This window comes from Tribolium madens, unplaced genomic scaffold (genome assembly GCF_015345945.1).
Source record: "Tribolium madens isolate multiple individuals breed KSU strain unplaced genomic scaffold, Tmad_KSU_1.1 Scaffold_3;HRSCAF=73;Tcas5.2_LG2, whole genome shotgun sequence".
Taxonomy (NCBI): domain Eukaryota; kingdom Metazoa; phylum Arthropoda; class Insecta; order Coleoptera; family Tenebrionidae; genus Tribolium; species Tribolium madens.
In genome coordinates this window covers 8,851,239-8,871,837 of record NW_025401006.1, presented here as the reverse complement: position 1 = coordinate 8,871,837, position 20,599 = coordinate 8,851,239, and the positions used below count along the sequence as shown (strand labels likewise).

The following is a 20,599-nucleotide window of genomic DNA, read 5'->3' as shown; positions in this document are numbered from 1 at the left end:
CAAAAATCTATATTCAATAATGGTACATAATATGTAATTTACAATAAATTCATTATATTGAAATATGACTAATGGAAACAAATAAACGAAGTATTCCGAAAGCATCAATTTTTTTAGATATATAATAAGTATAACACTAGACTTATCATTAGGATTAGGTATTTTATTTTGTGAAACCAGAAATATGTTTTTAAAAATTTAGAAGGTTTCTCTACTGCTTCAGTGGACAGAACAAACTAAAGTCAACTGGATTGTTTGTAGGGAAAAAAATATAAAGCAACTTTTATTATTTTTCATTTTATTTATTTCTATATTGTCTATATAATAATTAATTTTTTTGTATTAAATACGTACAACTTCCATTTGTTTAAACTGTACTAAATAAACCAAATATGTTGTTACAGCAGTAATCATCTATAAGATCACATAATTTTGTATAGCAATAGTTAGATGTAAAGATACCAACTTACCGAATAAAAAAAAGGGAAATTGTAGACAAACAAACCGAATACTGAAAATTTTTCAGGTCTTACGATGGTTTTTAAATAAAAAATTTCTTTCTAGAAAAAAAACAGAAAAATATTCTTATAGTAAAAACTTAAATGTGTACCCACATCCTTATAATGATATTTACTGCTGTTTGAAGCTTTCTGAATGTTGTAATTTTGCTCAATAATATCGAGCGTACTATTGGCCTAAAATAATAAAAACAATTAATTGATTCACATCTGAATAATTTTTGTACTTCTTGAGAAATTTTTTCAAACAAATACATTAAATATAAATTTGAAATAATAATTGATGGCATACCAAGCAATTCCAATATCAAATCCATAAAATTTTTAAAAACATTTACATATACACCGTTAGATAATAAATAATATAATCCCACAACTGAACATATAAAATCCGGAATCAATTTATAAAATATAAAACCTTGTGCTATTTCTTTCATAATAACTGTCACTTCATATAATGTTGAATCAATGTTGCTAATATCCCTTAAAACTAATTTTGAACTTTTTTTCACACCAACATTAAATTTTTTGTATAATTGGTGCAGAGTAATTAAAAAAAACGTCAGCAGCAACTCTGAATTTAAATCGAAGATCCACCCAGTATAAAAACACGCCCCATAAATTAAATCTTCGCTACTGACACCAAAATGGAAAAATACATTTAAACTAAAAACCACCATTACAATAGCATATTTTAAGAATGCAACTTTTAGCAAATGTTTTAAAATATCGTTGAATATGAATTTGTTGCCAAATTTTTTGGAAATTAATACTTCTATTTTTAATATTGCACCAAACAAAACACCAATTTTACTTTTCTTTCGATAAGATGTATAGATCATTCCTAAATTCTGGACGGTGATACTAATCATTTGGAAAAATATTATACAACTTTTTAGGTTTTTAGTTATATCAAAATAATAAATATATACTATTAAATTACTCAATATAAGACAAGCAATCAATAAAGTAAAATACGACGACTTAAAAACTAATTTGCGATCGGGTGAATTAAGTTTTCCATGTAATTCATAACACAAAAATCCAGTATATTTCAAAATTTTTAGTATAGGTAAAGCTAGTTCACAAAGATCTCCTGGCTGCCAAAACATGTTTGAAGAAACTAACCCTAACAAGTATTTTGTCTCTAATTCCATTAAAGTCTGTCTTAACAAACGCCCACTATTGGGTATTCCTTTTTAAAGTAAATGGTGGATAAATTTTATTAATTGAAACAGTAATTTAGGTATGAAATAAGAATTGGAACACATTCGTTTATTTTTCCGTAAAATATTTTATTTACAAATTGTTTACACAACAAATAATTATTTTTTATAACAAAATAATTTATCTAATAGTCAATTAATTAATGAATGGTACTACAATAACATTGATGGCAGTATTTGAATAACAAACATTAATATTTACGAAATAGTCGATCAATACAACTCTTATAAAAGCATGGCTAAATGTATGAGTAAAAGTAAATTTAAAAAATGCCAAAAATTGTCAATAACGATATCTATTCCTCTTTTAATCCTATTTACAAAATAACAAAATATATGGGCCTTTTTATGATATCGTTTGATCGAGAAAGAAGAAATTTTCATATAACAAGGACAGACACTTTAATAAATAGAATTGTTATCTTACTTATAACAGTTTTGCAAACTGGAGTATTAGTTTATCATGTGATGTTCTTACGCTCTCAAGCTTTAACTTTAACATTTGTTGGTCTATTAGAAAACTCAATATCGTTCGTCGTCTCCTTTATAATTTTTTATTTATATAGAGCTGCAAATATTAATATTTTTCAAGCAATTTATAGTTTTGATCTTGAAGTTAAATATAAAAGTTCACACAATTTGAAATTCTATCAATTTAAACTATTTTGCGCTATCGTCTTAATTATATCCTTCAGTACCGATATTGTTTGCTTTATTTGTGGGTATGTGTCTTTGAAAATATTATTTTACGTTACTACTTCCTACATGACTTACTTTGTAAATCTTGCAGTGAAATTAGTATTTGTCTTTCTTGTAACAGAACTGGAAAATCGTTTTATATTCATTGCATTGATAAAAAATGATGCACTTTTAAAACACATTGTAACATTATTAGATTTATGTAAATTAATAAATAACATACATAATTTACCACTAATTTTAAACGCTACTAAAGTTTGTATTTCTTTAACCACTGGTCTGTCATTTTATTTTTTTCACCAAACTGAACAAACAGATTACCGATCTTTGTTTTTAACTACGGTGTGGCTTGTTATGGGAATTACTGAAATGGCTTCTTTAATTATTTATTTCGCAAGATTTTTACAAAAAAGTAAGTATTTACTGAAGCAAAGAATTTTAGTGTTTTCTAAATTTTGCAGATACAAGATACTGTCAACAAAATTGAAAACAATTTTGAGGAAAATAAGTGTTACAAAAAGGTAAACGAGAAACTTATATTATTAAGATGCTTACTAATAATACATTTTTTGTAGAATGTACTTATTCGCCTGAGATTTCAAATCCGTGATGTAATGTTTTCTGTTTGTGGCACATTTGCAGCTGATTTCACTTTCCTATTTTCTGTACGTAGGTACATATGAATGAATTTTATAATATCTTTTAAGATATTATATTTTTAGGTAATATCAACTACTGTAACTTTATTTATTTACGTAATTCAATTTAATAGCAATACAATGTTAATCTAATACATCTAATACAAAAAATGCACTTGCTTTATCAATATTCTTTTTAAAATTATCTTTCAATTTAACAATAAAATATACATACAAAAAGTTTTTTGCTAATAAAAATAAAAGCAAACTTAATTTATAAAAGATTGCAGAAAGCAAAAATACCTGAATTCAAAATTTACCCAATTTATTTCATCTGTGAGAATTGAACCAAATAAATTAAATATGTGGTCATCCCAACAATCATCTAAAAATATATTGTAATGAGAAATTACAAAATAAGAGAAAACTTACCGTGTATATGAAACTGAAATTTAGAGGAAACAATTCGTAGATAGTAAAACGTATTGGTTTTATTTCTAATCGTAAAACAAGCAGATTAACCTGTAATTATGTAATTACCTATATGTGACATAAAAAATGTAAAATATTACACGCTTGTAAGTTGGTATGGTATTTGCTTTCGTCAAAATATCTGTCATTATATTTTCCTAAAACAAAATGTTTATTCTAATTGAAATTTATATTTTTCAATAAAACCTGTTCCTCCATATTTCCAAAATAAAAAGCCATCAAAAAATTGGATGTTAAAATAACTGTTAACCAAGGCAAAATGAGACCTAACCATATAAACGTATTTCCAATAAGTACCGAATGATTAAAAATATTTAGCAAAACATGAAATAAAGTGGAGATGGTTATAACAAAATCTGACAAAACCTTTAATAAAAGCTGTATTTGGAGTAACTTAATGACATCGTTTATTATTTCTCTCAGAAGATAATAGATCTTCATAACTTGATAATAACTTATATTTCGTGTTAAACTACGATTAAATTGAACATAAAATTGATTCAGTATTAGTAGAAAGAAAAAGAGAAAAGTTTCAAAATTAAAAGTAAGAAAGATTCCCATAAAATAACACAAATTAAATACAGTCCCCTCGATTTTATTTTTTGTTAAAAAACAGCTAATGACAAAAACAGACAGAATCACTCCGTATTGTACTACTTTATAAATAATTAAAAATTTTGCGACCGTGTCACAACGAAATTTTTTGTTAGAAAAGTAAAATATTCTCTTTTCCAGAAATAAAATCTTAGAAAAAACAAACTCCAGGCTTTTTCGTTTTTGGTGGAAATGCAATATTGAAACGATATTTTGTATATTCAAGACTGTGATTTGAACAAAACCTACGTAATCCTCAAAACTGTTTGGAAGTCCAATATATTTCATAAAAAGTCCACAATGTATACCCAGCAACAACAAAATAAACAAGAAAAAGTACGAGTTTTTGTTGACTATTTTTCGGTTGCCTACGTTCGAATTTTCTATTTTAAGAACAGGTAAACCACTGAATTTGCAAATTGTGAATATAACATTCGCAATGTCTGAAATATTCTTAAAATTCCACATTTGAAAATGCAATACATTCTAATCAAAAATAGGTATTTATTCCGGCTACAAAAGTTCCAGGAAAATATATAAAATATAAACTAATAAATTAGTTAATTACATAATTGGGTTAATGTTATTCTAATTACTCAAAGAGGTAGGTCGATTAATCTGATGGAACTGTATTATATAAATTAGGTAATTTGCTATGGTGGAAATTATCTAAAAAAAATATTTGTTATAATGTTTTTTTTCTAAAATTGTACTTACTATGTATATGAAAGTACAATTTAATGAAAACATTCCACAAACATTGAATGTGATCTTGTTCTGTCTTGTTTGTAGATAGAATAATTCCAACTGAAATATAAAGCTAATAATTTTATTAAAAAATAATATACAAAATACTGATTTGTGAGATAAATGTCCTTTTTTTAATGTTAGTAAATTGTCGATTAGCCTTTTCATAAGTTTTTCCTAAAAAAATATCATGAAAGAAGTGTAAAACCGCTCAAATGGTACTTATTACTTGTTTCCATAAATCTTCTACTAAATAAGCGATAATAAATGGAAATATAAATATTGCAGTCACACTAAGACCAGGCGCACTCAACAATAACATACCACCAGCAATAGATTTAATTTTAAACGAATATATAGTCAAGTAAAAAGTTGTAACTGCAGTTATAAAATCACTACCAATTTTAAACAAAATAATCCCTTGAAAATATTTGTTTACGTTTTTCGATAATTTACATATAGACATGTAAATGAAACAAATTTTTTTAAAACAACTTTTGAACGATTTGTCATTAATTCTATCCTCGATAGCAACATTAAAATGCGTGCATAATTTTCTAAGACACAACAAATAAAATAATAGGAAAAGTTCTAAATTAAAACCAAATATGATTGATCCATAATAGGTCACAACATAAACCACAAAAAATACTTTAGATCTCACGATTAAAAAAAATGTCGCTACAACCGCCAAAATCAGAACGACTTGAACCAAAAGACACTGCAATAAAGATTTGCCAACCGAAATAAATGAAAGTGTGAATCCACTTAATTTTACCAAGTGTTTTTCAAGATTTAATATTTCATTCAGTATATAATTGATTTTTTTCTGTCTGATATGTGAGAACCAAATTAAAACGAAATTTGGCACATAGGTACAAAGCAAATGAATTAATATCACATAGCTGTGAATATTATGAAGAATTCCAAACATTCCAAAATATAATGTAATGCCACTTAACAAAAATAGCAAACTAATTATAAAATGGTTAGTATTTTTGTATTTGAAAAAGCCATTTTCTAATACAAAAGTGGCAAGACCGCAATAGTGCCAGATTTTTAAAACCTGAACGGCAACGTCTGACACAGTTAAACTTTGCCACATTTTTGGTAATCGATCAATAACCGCTTACACTTTTTAATACAAATGTATATGGAGGAATGCTTAAGTTATTTGTTTGTTACTTATTTGTGTATTATAAGGTCATATATTTGGGTCAGCTAATAGTAATGAAAAACACAAAAAATCAAATTAAAATATAAAATATTATTATTACACATCAACAAACATGTTTACAATAAGACTAATTTATTTCACTTCCAATTTTCAAATTAATAATTGTTGACAGCATACACTCCCATAAATTAACAAAATGAGCTAAATAGCTTATCATTCGAGCTATGGCTCAGCCAGACCTTGAATTAAATTCTTTAAAATACATTACAACAGTATTAAAAATATTAGGACTACTATCCTGTTCTTTTGAGGCAATTTTGAAATTGAAATCAAGCGATCAAATATTTCCGAAAAAAAGGATAGTGTATTGCATTACTTTTGGTATAATATCTACTTTAATATCTATTCAAGGGTTGCGAGACTGTCCCAGAAAATACTCTACACCCTTAGCAAAAATTACAACAATATTGCAAAGATATGGTTCAGTTTTAATAATTTCTCTAACTTATGGCTTTAATACTTTCTTTCGACACAAACTTTATAACTCGATAAAAATTCTATTAAAAGTCGATGAAATACTGAATGCAAAGAATATGAAACCCATAAAAAGTAAAACTAAGGTGTACTTTGTATATTTTGCGAGTACAATACTTTTAGTTAGTACAAGTACATTTCTTTTAATTTATGAATCACATGGTTTTAATCGTAAATGCAGTTTTCAATATCATATTTGCAACGTCGTAATTACTACAACAGTGTGTTTCATCATGCTTTTGATGTTAGAAATATGGAGAAGATTAATCATTTTGAATAAGTATTTAACAAATATAATAAAAAAATCTTGGACTAATGTTAGTCTAATTTATCGCGAGCTTGTAAAAATCAGTGAAATTCATCTTGACTTGTGTCAAGCTGCAGATTCTCTAAACCGATATTTTGAGGTCCAAATTTTAACAATTTTTGGAGTGTCTTTCTATTTCTTTATTTCAATCTTTTTTTACTTTTTCACTGGAGAAAACATATTTACAACATATAATAAATTGTTTTTCATATACAATGCTCTAATATTTAGAGCTTTATTTCTCTTTTTTCAACTATGGGGTACTGTTTATACATTGAGTGAAGTCGCAAAAGAGGTACAATTTAATAACAGTTTTATCATTATTAATTTCTGTTAATTTTTAGTCGAAAAAAATAATCGAAATTGTGCATACTATGAAAATAAACACTACAAATTCAAACATTCGTGTTTGGGTATAATTATGTAAAAAGTGGTTGTTACTCGTATTAATTTTTAGTTGTAGGTTGAATTATGTTCACACCAAATGATATTTAACCGAATTCATTTTACAATTCTGGGTTTGTTTCCAACCGAATGGAGCGTTATTTTTGGGGTCTGACTATTTAATATGTAATATTGTTGTTTTAACGTGTTTTTTAGATTTTGTGTGCCACTACTAACTATTTAATTATCTTAATACAATTTAACGACCATATTTTAAAGATTTCATAAAAAATATTTAATAACATTGATAGTAATGTAAATTGGAAAAGATTAAAAGACATGATGCATAATTTATGACACCTTTTACATTAATATTTGAGTCGGCATTAGCATGATGAAGTTATTTATATTATTTTTCATAATAAATTGTTTCAAGCATGAAACGTAGCCAGTTCAGCAAACTTTTAGAATTCATAATATTAGTTGCTAAAATTTTGGGAATCGTCCCATTATCTTTCAATTCCACTTTTGGGTCACAAAAGAAACTTAGTCGAATTTTGTTAATTTTGAAACAAGTGTTGTGCTTATGCGGAATTATTTTTATATGTTGGATGCAATTTTTTTATAATTGTAGTAAATTTAGATTTAACTACTTATCAGCAACCATTTCCAGTATCCTGAGAACTGGGAACGATATATCGATGTGTCTTGGGACTTACTTGATATCAATTTTTTATGAAAGAAACTATAGAAAAATGAGTGTAATATTTAACAATTTTAATAAAATTATTGAGAGAAGAGTAGTAGAAAATCGCAAGAAAATTTCGATTATTGAAAAAATAATTTTTGGGATGAGTATGACATTCTTGACAGTTATCCTTTACATTCAATTTGGTCATTACTTTAGAAACTATAAGAAACATAATTTTTGTATATTATTTTCAATTTTAAGTTTATTTACTCCAACTATAGTTTTCTCACTAAATGCTATGTTATTAATAGATATTAGTAAACGATTTAAATTATTAAATACATACTTAAAATCTATTATCGTTTTGGCATATGACGGATTAACAATAGAGAGATATAAAGACTCAAGAAAAGTGAATTTACTAAAAGGAACAGAAGAGTGTTCCAAATTATATCATATGTTAATAGCGGTGGCAAAACTGGTCAATAAAATTTTTGTAATTTTTATTGCCATTGATTTTATAATATTTTACTGTCTTGTAATTTTTATAATTTATTATCTAAGTGCAGATGATGAGACCTTTAATGGTATATTTCGCTCCAAAATAGAAATGCATATAATGCTTTTTTGGACACTTGTAACATTTATGAAAACTATTACAATCACTTATGGATTTAACTTAGTAGCTACAGAAGTTAAGTGTAACTGTGGTAAAACTTCAAATTTAAAATTTTGTTTCAGGCAAACCACTTTAATATTATTCTCCATTCCATTAAAAGTAATTCTGCAATTCACAAAAATTTGGTAACACATCATTTCTTTGTTCATTACCTACTTCAGTAACACATATTTAAGGTGATTACAATTTCGCATCAATTAAATTTCAGCAACACACAATTTACAGTGTTTGAAATGTTTCCTCTAAAGTGGTCCAACTTTTTTACGGTAAAAATGCATTTGTTTTGCAAAAGTAAATTGTTATTTCGTTTTTAGATGTTAGGTAGTGCGATGATGTTTTCAATTTTCTTTCTCCAGCTGAATGGTGCCAAAAATTCCATTCTGTTACTTAGTTAGAAAGTATAGTACACTGGCGGACACGGGATTTTGGACATCAAATTTATGACAGTTCAAAAAATGTCAATGTAAGCCACGTTTTATTGTCATTATGATTGACATTTGAAACTAAAATTTGAAAGTTTTAGTTGAAATTTATTTTTAGCGTCGATTTGTCGAAACAATAATACCAGCAATACGTGTTTTTATATAAGATCAATAAATTATTTATTTTGTTGTCATTTTTTCTTTCGCTCTCAGGATAAAAATTACAAAAACCGAAAGTGGTTAGTTGCCTAAGGCCCGTTTTACATTTTTATATCAGTCGAATGACAAACCGTCCAAAATTCCGTGTCCGCCAGTGTATTAGTGTTATTGAAATAATAGAAATATCAGTTTGTATGTTCAAATTATTGCTTTTTTTTGTTGTAAGATTTCATAATTATACAAAAACCGGGAAAACACAAAGATTTTACTAACGCTGCCACCAACTAAATTTTCAAAATTTTTATTTTAGTGGAATTGCTTATACTAGGTTGGCATGACAAACAAGTTTGCCTCCGACTTGTGTTTTCAACTGTCATTGTAGTATTTTTCATTAATAAATGTTAAAAAAATACTAGATAACGAAGTAATGTTATAAATTTTAATACTGTTATTTGTTAGGAGTAAACCAAATTTTTATATGTGAGTATATCTTTTGCCATTTTCAATGTTTTTGCAAAAAACGATGTTTAGTTTGTATTTGTAGGTTAGAATAAGCGGCAAAATGGATAACACTCAATTTCCAATTCAAAAAATGGAAGTAGCAGCTCGAAATGTCGATAAATCTCTTGCTATTGACAGTGCTACTCCAACTTTACTAGATTTAATGAATATACACCCTCCACAAACTGCAACTGCCAGTGGTTTAACAGACCACGACTACCCCGTCCTTAGCGGGGCTCCTCACGCTTTAAATAACATGATACAAATCAAAACTGCCAATAAAGTACCACTGCCACCAGAAATTTTGGAACATTTTAATCGTATCCTTTTACAACATTATTTTTTCATTAAAAGTGAACCAAAATTTCCTTAATTTTACATAGACATACAATGCCATTGCATGATGGGGCTATTTCCGGAAATTAAACGAGCTTGGTTAACAGTCGACAGCGATTTTTATGTCTGGTCATATGAAGATAACACAGATTTGGCGTATTTTGACGGTTTAAATGAAACTATTTTAAGTGTTGGTTTAGTTAAGCCAAAACCTGGCGTTTTTCACGCGTTTATCAAACATTTACTTGTATTGACGACTGCAGTTGATATTGTGGTTTTGGGAGTCACGTTCACTGCGGGTCTTAATGGGCCTTTTGATGAAATTCAGTTAATACCTGACCCTGTTTTTACTGTACCAACTGATGGCTCAACAATTTCTGCCATTACTGGCACTGCTTTAGGTCGACTCTTTTTGGGGAGCAAAGAAGGATGTCTTTTTGAAATTGTTTACCAAGTAATTAGCTAGTATTAGTAACTAGAAAAAAATGATTATTTTATTTTAGGCCGAAAGTGGGTGGTTTGGAAAAAGGTGTAAAAAAATTAATCATTCAACTAGTGCTCTATCTTTTCTTGTTCCTTCGTTTTTGAATGCGTTAAGTGAAGAAGATGGTATTGTTCAAATATCTGTTGATAACAGTAGACATGTTTTATATGTCTTGACTGAAAAAGGTTCTATTGAGGCTTATGACTTGGGTATAAAGGGTGATTCCTTCAGTAGAATAACAAAAATAGCCCAATCGACTCTTGTTAATCAAGCTGTAAATATTGTAAAGTAAGTTTTGAAAATACGCTCGATTAGATTTTAGTAACGAGTTTTTAGGACTTTGGATAGTCAAAACTTCCGACCAATTGTCAGTATTTCTGCTGTGGAAGCGTCAGAATCGCATCAGATTTATTTAGTCGCAGTTACTCAAACTGGAGTACGGTTTTACTTGACCACACATACCCTTGTTAACACTCCTCAAAACCAAAGACCCTACACTTTGTATTTGTTACATGTACGTTTACCTCCGGGATATTCGGCGAATATTACAATAAGGCCTAGAGCTGTACACATTGCACATCATAGTGACAGAAATCTACTTCTTTTATCAACAGTCAACGAAAAAGATGTGCTTTGGTGTATTAGCTCAGATCTGTTTCCCTTCAGCCAAAATTTGATGGAAGCTTACACAACAATAAGTTTAGACGGACCAGCGTTGGCTCTAGCTGAGGTATTATTTATTTAATTGTTATAAAATACTAAAATAAAAATTTCTTAGGTTCATCAAGAAAGCCCCCTTGCGGATATTACTCAAGAAGGGATACCTTTAGTAGTGCGACAACACTCAGAACCACCGAAAAAATATGTCGTGCTAACATCACAAGGAGTTTATATTTTTTCAAAAATGCGTCCTGTTGATATTCTAAGACAGTTACTTGAGGAAAGTCAGGGTTTAGATAATGACAATGTTAGAGCTTTTTTCATGATACAAAAAGAGGACCAGGCTTGTGCTACAAGTTTAATAATCGCATCGTTGGATGTTGATGAAAATCTAGAATTAGCCGAATATGCAACTAGAACGTTTTTCTTGTATGGGGGAGAGCCCAAACTGGGGGCCCTGGGGACGATGAATCAGACGAATTTATGTAAGTTTACCATTACATTGAAAAACTGATTTTATTTATACTTAAAATCAGATACAGGAGCTTCGCCGTTTTCACCAAATGTGGTTTCAACTCCGGCCCCTCACCATTTCCAACAATCAAGTCCTCCCCAAGCCTCCAGTTTCACATATCACCCTACTTTTGATGTCAACAACCCGTTTATATTTTCGGCGAAACATAACGGCCTTTACTTGTACTTGGGCAGAATTTTACGACCGATCTGGAATCGCAAATGCATAGAAAAGTTATGTTTAGACGGCAAAAATGTCTTGGTTTGTTTACTTTAAATTATAATTGGTCGTAATTAATTTTGCTAATTTTAGAATGCCAGCACAATTACTAGTGACCACTGTCGCTGGATTTTAAACTATCTAACTACTTTACATAATTTTCTACTAACAAACACTCAATTAGCAGTTTGCGAGAACTCGAGCCAACATTTAGACACGACTCTAAACATTTCAAAATTCAGTGCGACGAATCGCTTGAATCACACAATTCAAGATGCACAAGTTGAGGAGCGTTTATCATTAAACTCTCTCAAATTGTTTGTTTGTCATTGCTGCCAAGTAATGGGGCTTTGGAGGATTCTATGCGAACATCAATTCCACGTCTTGATCGGATCTTTACCAGCTAATCATCAAACTATCCTTCAAGATACCACTTTTAAAGACTTGTTCTTGTATGGACAAGACATTTGTTCATTGTTGATCACTACTTTGGTTGATAGTTATTTGGGTGATAATGCTTCAGTCGATTCTATTAGTAGTAAATTGAGAGAAGTTTGTCCACATTTATACAAAATTGAAGATGCGGCATTTTCAAAAGCTAACGAAATGCTGAAATCGTCAAGAAGTATACAGAATGTTGACGAAAAGGAAGAAATGGTCATGAATGCACTTGAGTTGTGCAAGTCTATCGCTCCAAATATTAATTTACCGGGGATTTGTAAACAATTTGTGACACTTAAAGCCTATCATGCCGTCATTGATTTATGTATTACTTGTGCCAAAAAGATCGATCCGGATAATATAGCGCAACATTTTTACAAAAACGATTCGTCCGTTGCCGATCAAGAAGGCCGAGATTTTTATCACAAAAGGTAAACTCTCATAACTTAATTTTCCATAATACATTTGTACGATTCAGGTTAAATATTTATAAAGAAGTCTTCAATATGTTGGATACACTGTGCAACGAAAACACTCCAAATTTGAGCATTAGTGCCCCATCAGGAATGCCTCTGGAAAGTGACGCTCGCTTGTTGGTCAATCAATTAATTAACGATATCCTGGAATACCCAGATGAAATTTTACACGTAGCTTTGTATGACTGGATGATGAAGAAACAAATGAGCAGCGAATTGATTAAAGTCAATAACGCGTCTCTGGAAACTTATTTACTTCACACTTCGCAACAAAACCCCGAAAATGTTGCTGTTGTCGACTTATTGTGGAAATATTACGAAAATAATAACAATCATGCGGCTGCAGCAAAAATTCTGGATAGTCTTGCGTCAAAAACAGGGTAAAAACAAAATCGTTCGTGTAATTGCATCTAATTATTTTTTCTTTTAATAGGAATTCATTGAACTTGAAAGAACGTCTTGAATATTTAACACGTGCCATAATGTGTATGAGAAGCGACAAGGTGGGCTATGCTCCTTATTTGGGGGTCTTCTTGCGTGATCTTGAGGATAAAATGGAAGTTGCTAAAGTTCAAGAGCAAATTTTGGACGCCGTGATTGGTTTAAGGGAGTCCCATCCTGCAGCTGAAGATGCAATTAGAGCTTTAAATTCTGGATTATATCAGATTTCACAAGTAAGTAACCGATTCGGTGTCGTGTCTCCGGGGTAAAAATTGGTTGACGGGACTTTTGTTCATAATTTTAGCTTAGAGAGTTATTTTCTGAGTGAAAACGTGGTTATAATTGAGTATATTTGTGGTTTCATAAATGTTACAGCTGTATGAAAATTTCGCTGATCCGCTTGAGTTGTGGGAATGTCAACTTGCCATTATCGACTGTGCCGGGTATACAGACGAGAATTTAATTGAGAAAATTTGGCGTAATATCTTGAGGAGGGAAATCAGGAAAAGTACCGGTAATCCAAATAATAGAATGGCTCAAATTTTGGCTAAAGTCAAACATGTTGCACGTCAAAGTGGGACCTCAACCCAATGTTTTCCTACAGGTAAAACAACTATTTTTGTTTTCGTCGAAAAATCATTGTTTTTCAGCATTTCTTGTTTCTGAACTAGAACAATTATCAACTTATTTGAAAGCTGATCGGTCACTGGTACCTAAAGCTTTTGTTGCGATGGAATTTCCACTTGAAAATCTTCTTGAAATTTACAACAGGTAACAATCATAACAAAGAACGAAAAAAATATATTAAGAGAATTTACAGGCTTATCTCATCCATATCTGAGATACAAATTTGGCAAAAGGAAGAGAACGAGTTTCATTTATTTGAAGCTGCGGCTGCACTTATTGAAACATTCCTCAACAATCATGAAGCTTACAACAGCGTACAAAAGTAAGTTTCAAGTTGTTTTTTATTGGATGTTTAACAGGACTGTTGTAGGCGAAAAGTTATTTCACAATGTCAGGATACAGTAGCCAGTCTTTTATCAATTTTGTATAGCAAAGCTAACACCGAAGAACTAATCAACATGTTGAGGGGCATTCAGAGTAAACTTTCAAGATTGTAAAAAGAGAAGTTTGTGCCTAGATTATTGAATACTATGATTGGAACTTTGGTCTTATTTTATATTTTGAATAAAGTAAAAAGAAAAACTTTTTGTAACTAGTCGTTTATTATTCCATCCATTTCTTCCTCATCTACAATTAGGATTATCTCATCATCGTCATTTGTACAATCTAGATGTTGTGAATCATTTTTATCCCCATCTTTTATTTCTTTGCTTTTATCATTTTCCTCAACTTTATCATCTTGTAAATTGCTACTTTGATTAGTATCTTCCACATTATTTGCTTCTTTTGGTTCACTACTTTCTACTTGTTCTACCTTATCTTGTGATGGTTCCGGCGATTTCTGTTTGTCACATCTATCTCTAATTAATTTAATTTTCTTTTTCTTGGTTTCAGATTCTGTTGGATTTTTTTCTGAATTTAAATTTTCATATGTTTTAGAGTTGTCACCTTTTTGTTCCTCTGTCTCAGAATCACTAGAAGTTATGATAATTTCTTCATTTTTAGGAATTTCTATTATGACATCATCATTATCTGAATCTTTGTGCTCCTCAACTTCAACTCCTGCTTGTTGTGAATTTTTCCTACTTGCTTCTAACATAAGCTGAGACCTGATTGCCCTTGCCCTCGCCTGTAATTCAAGAAGTTCTAAAACACTCATTAAGTTTTCTTCTTGTAAAGGTGCTTCTTTGAGTTTATTAGTTTTCTTCTCATGTTTTTCCTTCTTAATTTTTTTACCTTTAGATTCTTCTTTGACTTTTGCATGTTTTTTTCTTTTAGCCTTATCTGCATAAACACTATTAAGAAATATTTACGACTTTACCAAACAATAACACACCTGAATCCACTTCAATTACAAAATCATCATCACTCACATCATCAAGTGAGATTATATCTATTGGTTGTTTTTCTTCCTCAGGATCTGTAGAACTACTATCCTCATCAAGATTTTGACCATTAAAAATGTATTTTAGTCTTTTGTTAGAGATTCCTAATAGCTCTTCAAGAAGCATTGAATTAAGCTCTTCTATATCTAAATCCTACTTAATCTCGATTATGAGACCAAAATAATTTTCAGTACTTACTCGTATGCATTCCGGGGCCATACTCTTGATTTTCTTAGGCTTTATTATCTTTAAAACCTCTTTCATCAACTTCACCCGATCGTTCACATAATAAGACAATTCGTGGATGTTTTCTTCATTATCGGAATCAGATTTTTCAATCAATTTGCCTATTTTGTTCTTTTCTTTTTTAGATTTCATGGTCTATGATTTTTATAAGGTGAAAATATTTTTTACTTGACGGCTTAACCTCACATTTTTATTTACATATCAAAGTAGTTGGTAGCGCTGATAGACCAATATGAAAAATGAAATATAACTAAATATTTCCCTAAATATTCAAATTCAAAAATGGAGGATTCTGTTTTCTTTGTATATTTTGTTAATAATTATTATACTGCTTTTATATAACAATTAAATATATATAAATAGTTTCAAACTGTATATAGCAGCTCCTACTTTTAGAAGAAAGCAAAAAACTAACGGTCCTTTGGATAACTTGATTGGTGTAAGCAGAAAAAGCAAGATTTTGTGTATTATTTAATCAACATTTTAAGGAAATAGAAATAGTAAAAAAATAGATTACACAAGTTATCATAAAAAGGTAACAAGTCAAGTAAACTAAAAGAGCTACCCCTCATACACTTGTAGAACTGAAATTATTACTATGGAAGTAGGGAATCACTACAGGATCTAAATTTATCTGGATTATAACAATTAATGTTAAACGATATAATGAGCATATTTGAGGCAGATGATGTTAAGTGGTTATAAATTTAGAAGTATTTTTGTTAAAAACATTTTAGTCAACAAGATTCAACAAAACCACTCGACTGGGGTCAAATGACTTCAGAAACTTAGAATAATTTTAAAGATTAAAGACCGACAAAGCCGGTGAATATAAAATATCAGTAAACAGCACGCATCAGTGAAAATGGCGGGAAGTTGAGATTCTTCACAGGATACATCTATGTGATAAAGAAGAATCGTGTAATAAATTTAGTTTGTCTCAAGGTCCGCAGGTAGATTGGAGGGTAACCTGACTTACTGTAGTAAACCTTGAATGATGTATGTGTATATGCGACAAGGAACCTGTCGACGACTCCATACTCGTCTCATACGCAATAACTAAAGTAAAAAAAATAATCAAGTAAAAACACCCACCTGATGTGTTGAAATAGAAGCGAATTGGACGGTAGGAGGTAGATACATGGAGAACAGGAGAGCATCTTCGAGTTTAGATGCAAGGTCACGTAATTAAAATAGCTTCTGGCACTTTTGACGACCTTGAACCCGACTGAGGTTACATGTATACTACTTTTTTTCTAGATACAATTACTACGCATTGCTTGAGTTTATTTTGCACGGCAACTATCACATTGGAAATGTGAAAATAAAGATAACACCAGGCGGATTTATCAGGACTGCCAGTTGTTGTATTCCCCAATTACCTAAATCTTACGTAAAGTTATTTGCAGCGGTCACATTTTTTTACTTTTTATAAAAACATAAAAGGACTTTAATAGTTTCTGGTTTGTTACCCTGGCCCATTCATAATCCCAACACTTATAAAGCGATCGATCAAGTAGAGATTTTTTATGACCGTCGGATTTAACAACTTCAACAAAAATTTTTATCGCAGACGATGAAATTGGACATAAAAAAGTATTTTGAACCCAACACAAATTTTATATTCTGGACTTTTTTAACAATATTTTATTGTCATAGATTGATGGTGTATAAATTGAAAGAAAAAAATAAAGTCAACATCAATTATTAGGGATAGAGGGTTCCTATGAATAAGAATGTGTCCGATTTTTTGTTTCAAAGTTTATTAAAATTGCCCGTGAAATAGCTCTAATTTTTGTAATAATAGACTCATTATTACTTCAAATAAGTAAATAATTATGTATTAATGTAATTGTTGAATCACATTAGTATACCTAAAAATTTTGGTGAAAAAATTGGTCTCCATTGCCACAAATTTTGTTTGCTCTTTGTTTTTGTACCTAGAAATTTTGTTAGAAAATTATGGTTGTGTTCAAATTGAGATGTTGTCAAAATTTTGACTTTTATGAATCTTGTGTGCCTGTTATTTAGCAAAAGATACAAGTACAATTTTGTGTATTTTATTGAAATGAGCTCAAAGCTGCTCCAATTTAGAAATTTTTCTTCAGCTTTAGTTTCAAAATTGTTACTTTTTCAACTCGTTCCTCAAAAACGATGCACAAGACACTAATTTAATTGCGTTCTTTCCGAGGTTCTTACTCATTCATGTTTATTTTGTATTTTTGTCAATTTCTTGTTAAAAATTGAGAATGTTTAGAAAACCTGCATTACAAATTGCGTCTACATTTTAACGGGCCCTTTTTCTAAATTCCTGCTTGCGAACGACTTGTTTCCAAATTTCGAAAAACTGTTAGCGGTTCCGAATTTGTTTCTTTTTTGGTGTTTCGTCTCTAAATTTTCTTAGACGATTTTTTGTGTAGACGTTTAATGACATTGTTTTCAAATTAATTCAAAAAACCGGAATTGCCAATTTCCTTTATTAAAATTACCATGAATGAATTTACTAGTGGTGCCAACGTTAAGACTGTTTGGCATTTCCATTAAAAAAAACAGACTTTACAGTTAGGAAAAAAGGGAAAATTTTCATATTATTCATATCATAAAGATAGGAAGTAGGAACATCTCAATTCAAATGAAACAAGGAAATAGAAGTGGAAACATTTGAAAAATGTTATAAAAATTATGTATTTTATAGATTCTTCAACTGTTTATTGAAAACTAGGAACCTATGACGTTCAAAGAAGTGCTGACTTCAATGTTTGTCTCAGTTCATCCTTTAGTTGAACCGACTTTTTCATGTTTATTATGATCTAACAAGTGGAAGTACAACAATTTGCACCGTTATCGATTTTCAATTAGATTTTAACACTTGGTGTTGGTGTTAATAGCGGTTCAGTTGCAGGAAATAACAGAAGCTTCGGTTCTGGTCAGTAAACGCGACCGCATTGGCTTGTAACGGTGCTAAAAAGTCGAAGAGGTTTGGTCATCGTGGTTAGGGCTGTTAGGAGCCAAGGTACGCCACTGGTGTCGCACGCCAGTCGCCGGTGAGAAAGTCGGGTCGCAGTGGCCCAGTCAAGCAGAGCAAAGAACGAAGAAAAGGTAATGATGATGAGGCGAGCAGCAGCGGATCGGCAAAGTGCAATGCATGGAAGCGTAGTTGTCAATTGTCACCGGGGAGGCAAACCTAGGCAAAGGCATCCCCTCTATTGTTCATAGCCGGCCCATGTGCGGCGGTCGCACTTTTCTGCTTGATGGTTTTTATGCGGATGAACCGACAGTGTAAAGTCACGCTAGTGGTAGCGAGGCGGCGGCGGCACTCCGTCCTAGTAGTATTCATGGCGAGCCGATAAGTGGCTACCGGCTGCTCTGCTCCACTTACTTCAGACGTGGCAAAGCAAAGCAAAGCTCACCGAAGACACCGACCAGTGACGTCCTGACGCGATCGGTAAAGTCGCCTTGCCTCTGTCATCGAAACGCTGCCCCGACGCGGTGTGTAGTAATGATAGTCGTGATGTTGTTGAATGAGCAGAGGGTGGGGAAGGGCTGAGGGGTGGTGAACTTTATTGATTTTTAGGGTGACACTGACAACTACCGTTGACTGAGTTCGCGATGGAGGACTTGCAAACGAAAAAAATGATGCACATTCAGCCGTCCCTAAAAAATTGAACGTGTCCCCGTCCCCGGTTGCATTGCGCTTTTTCTTGGCACTTTGGCTGAGTTTCGTCGAGTTTGATGAGTTGGTGGCGAGTGGTTTGTGCTGCTTTTGAGTGTTTTTGAATTTGAATTGAAACCGGTGGAATGTGTTGTCGGTCAAACGCAGCGCTGTCGGCAGTGCACGCCTTGGCCGCAGCTCGCGTCAACCGTGTCACGCTGTAAAAATGGCAGCACTTGGTGGCTTGGATCATTTTTGCACAAGGCCTAAGAAGAAATTTAGTTGACCCTGTTGCCATTGCTCCCCGACCAGAAAAGGCCAGCGGCAAAGCCAGCAAAGGTGGGCGTTTGTTGCTTGCGTTCGTTTACTCTTCCCATACGTCTCTTGCCTCCCGGATCCGTTATCTTACCGTAAACATCGCCAATCAATCGGCAAATTAACACATTTTACATCACATACGTATTTTTTTCAACCGCAATACAAAACGAAACATCCTAACCTAAAAATTTATGACCTTAATCACTGTCATAACTGTCAAATTGTTTCCAAATTTTTTTACATAGTCCGTAGTGACAAGAATTTTCTCGATGTAATTAATCATTTTATTTGTAAAAGTAACATTTTTTCTGTGTATTTACTAGTAAATTCACGTTTAGCGGCGACTTTCAAATGCCGGCCGGCAAGACAGGTAACTGCATAAATAGCATATCAACAATGGCGGCAGCCAAACATGCGCTATGGTTTGACTTGAACAGTGTTTACTTGATGTGTTTCTTGAGAAGTTGTATTTAGATTCGGTGATTCTAAAATTAACGTGTTTTAAATGAAAGTAGATAAAAATTAAGTGAATTCGTTGAAGATGTTGTGCAGTGATCGTTTGTTGATATCTGTGGATAGTTTAAGAGTGTTTGGTTTGCATCAGTTTGTTTGTTAGAGAAAAGTATAGTGGTTATAGTTATGAGTCGGGTATCCCGAAAATCGCGAAAAATTTCAAAAATTCACACCGTGTGACGCTGGCAGCATGAGACAAGGTCGCGCCGGCCAACGGAAAGCAAGATGTAAATTTCTTTTAATTTATTAATAGCCCAACGCGTTACTAGTTTGCCCAATATAGGTTAGAAATACCGCTCGCACACATAACCTATGCGTCGAAGGGGGTGTAACCAGTGTTTGCAGTTAGTGCCCTGTTTCAGGCCTTAGCCGCCGCGTAGCGCCCCCCATCACGCTGCCAGTCACCCTGGAGGACCCCGCCACGACCTGGAAGGGACCGCCGCCCGGCTCGGAACCGCAGAACTTCGCTACCAACGCGGCAAACTCGTTCTCCGGGCCGCCGGCGGGCTTCCAAGGGCC

The 20,599-nt window shown here is 31.7% G+C and overlaps 4 protein-coding genes across 6 annotated transcripts; 3 read left to right on the top strand and 1 right to left on the bottom strand.

Annotated features, from left to right (window-relative positions):
* The first annotated feature begins 6,309 nt into the window (after window positions 1-6,309).
* LOC123008250 (putative gustatory receptor 28b) lies at window positions 6,310-7,351 on the top strand. The gene is made up of 2 exons (XM_044403997.1): window positions 6,310-7,227; window positions 7,277-7,351. Exons 1-2 carry the CDS (start codon window positions 6,316-6,318, stop codon window positions 7,349-7,351), a joined length of 987 nt encoding a protein of 328 aa, XP_044259932.1. The 5' UTR covers window positions 6,310-6,315.
* Window positions 7,352-7,753: 402 nt separating this feature from the next.
* Window positions 7,754-9,081, top strand: LOC123008247. The gene is made up of 4 exons (XM_044403993.1): window positions 7,754-8,701; window positions 8,749-8,811; window positions 8,863-8,952; window positions 9,001-9,081. The coding sequence occupies exons 1-4, from the start codon at window positions 7,754-7,756 to the stop codon at window positions 9,079-9,081; spliced, it is 1,182 nt and encodes a 393-aa protein (XP_044259928.1).
* Window positions 9,082-9,618: 537 nt separating this feature from the next.
* On the top strand, window positions 9,619-14,558 carry LOC123008241 (nuclear pore complex protein Nup154). Of its 2 annotated transcripts, none has more exons than XM_044403954.1 (14): window positions 9,619-9,747; window positions 9,799-10,088; window positions 10,152-10,558; window positions 10,608-10,876; window positions 10,925-11,318; window positions 11,367-11,733; window positions 11,785-12,023; window positions 12,075-12,853; window positions 12,901-13,278; window positions 13,332-13,572; window positions 13,715-13,943; window positions 13,990-14,110; window positions 14,160-14,288; window positions 14,337-14,558. In XM_044403954.1, the coding sequence occupies exons 2-14, from the start codon at window positions 9,830-9,832 to the stop codon at window positions 14,461-14,463; spliced, it is 3,939 nt and encodes a 1,312-aa protein (XP_044259889.1). In that variant the 5' UTR covers window positions 9,619-9,747; window positions 9,799-9,829; the 3' UTR covers window positions 14,464-14,558. The 2 variants fall into 2 exon arrangements, with proteins under 2 accessions (XP_044259889.1, XP_044259890.1); XM_044403955.1 differs by having other exon boundaries at window positions 9,620-9,747; window positions 9,812-10,088.
* Window positions 14,550-16,837, bottom strand: LOC123008248 (DNA ligase 1). 2 transcript variants are annotated; one of them, XM_044403995.1, is made up of 4 exons: window positions 15,550-16,837; window positions 15,303-15,504; window positions 14,915-15,250; window positions 14,550-14,863 (listed from the first exon to the last, which is right to left on the bottom strand). In XM_044403995.1, the coding sequence occupies exons 1-4, from the start codon at window positions 15,727-15,729 to the stop codon at window positions 14,559-14,561; spliced, it is 1,023 nt and encodes a 340-aa protein (XP_044259930.1). In that variant the 5' UTR covers window positions 15,730-16,837; the 3' UTR covers window positions 14,550-14,558. The 2 variants fall into 2 exon arrangements, with proteins under 2 accessions (XP_044259930.1, XP_044259929.1); XM_044403994.1 differs by having other exon boundaries at window positions 14,550-15,250; window positions 15,550-16,799.
* Between the last annotated feature and the right edge of the window lie 3,762 nt (window positions 16,838-20,599).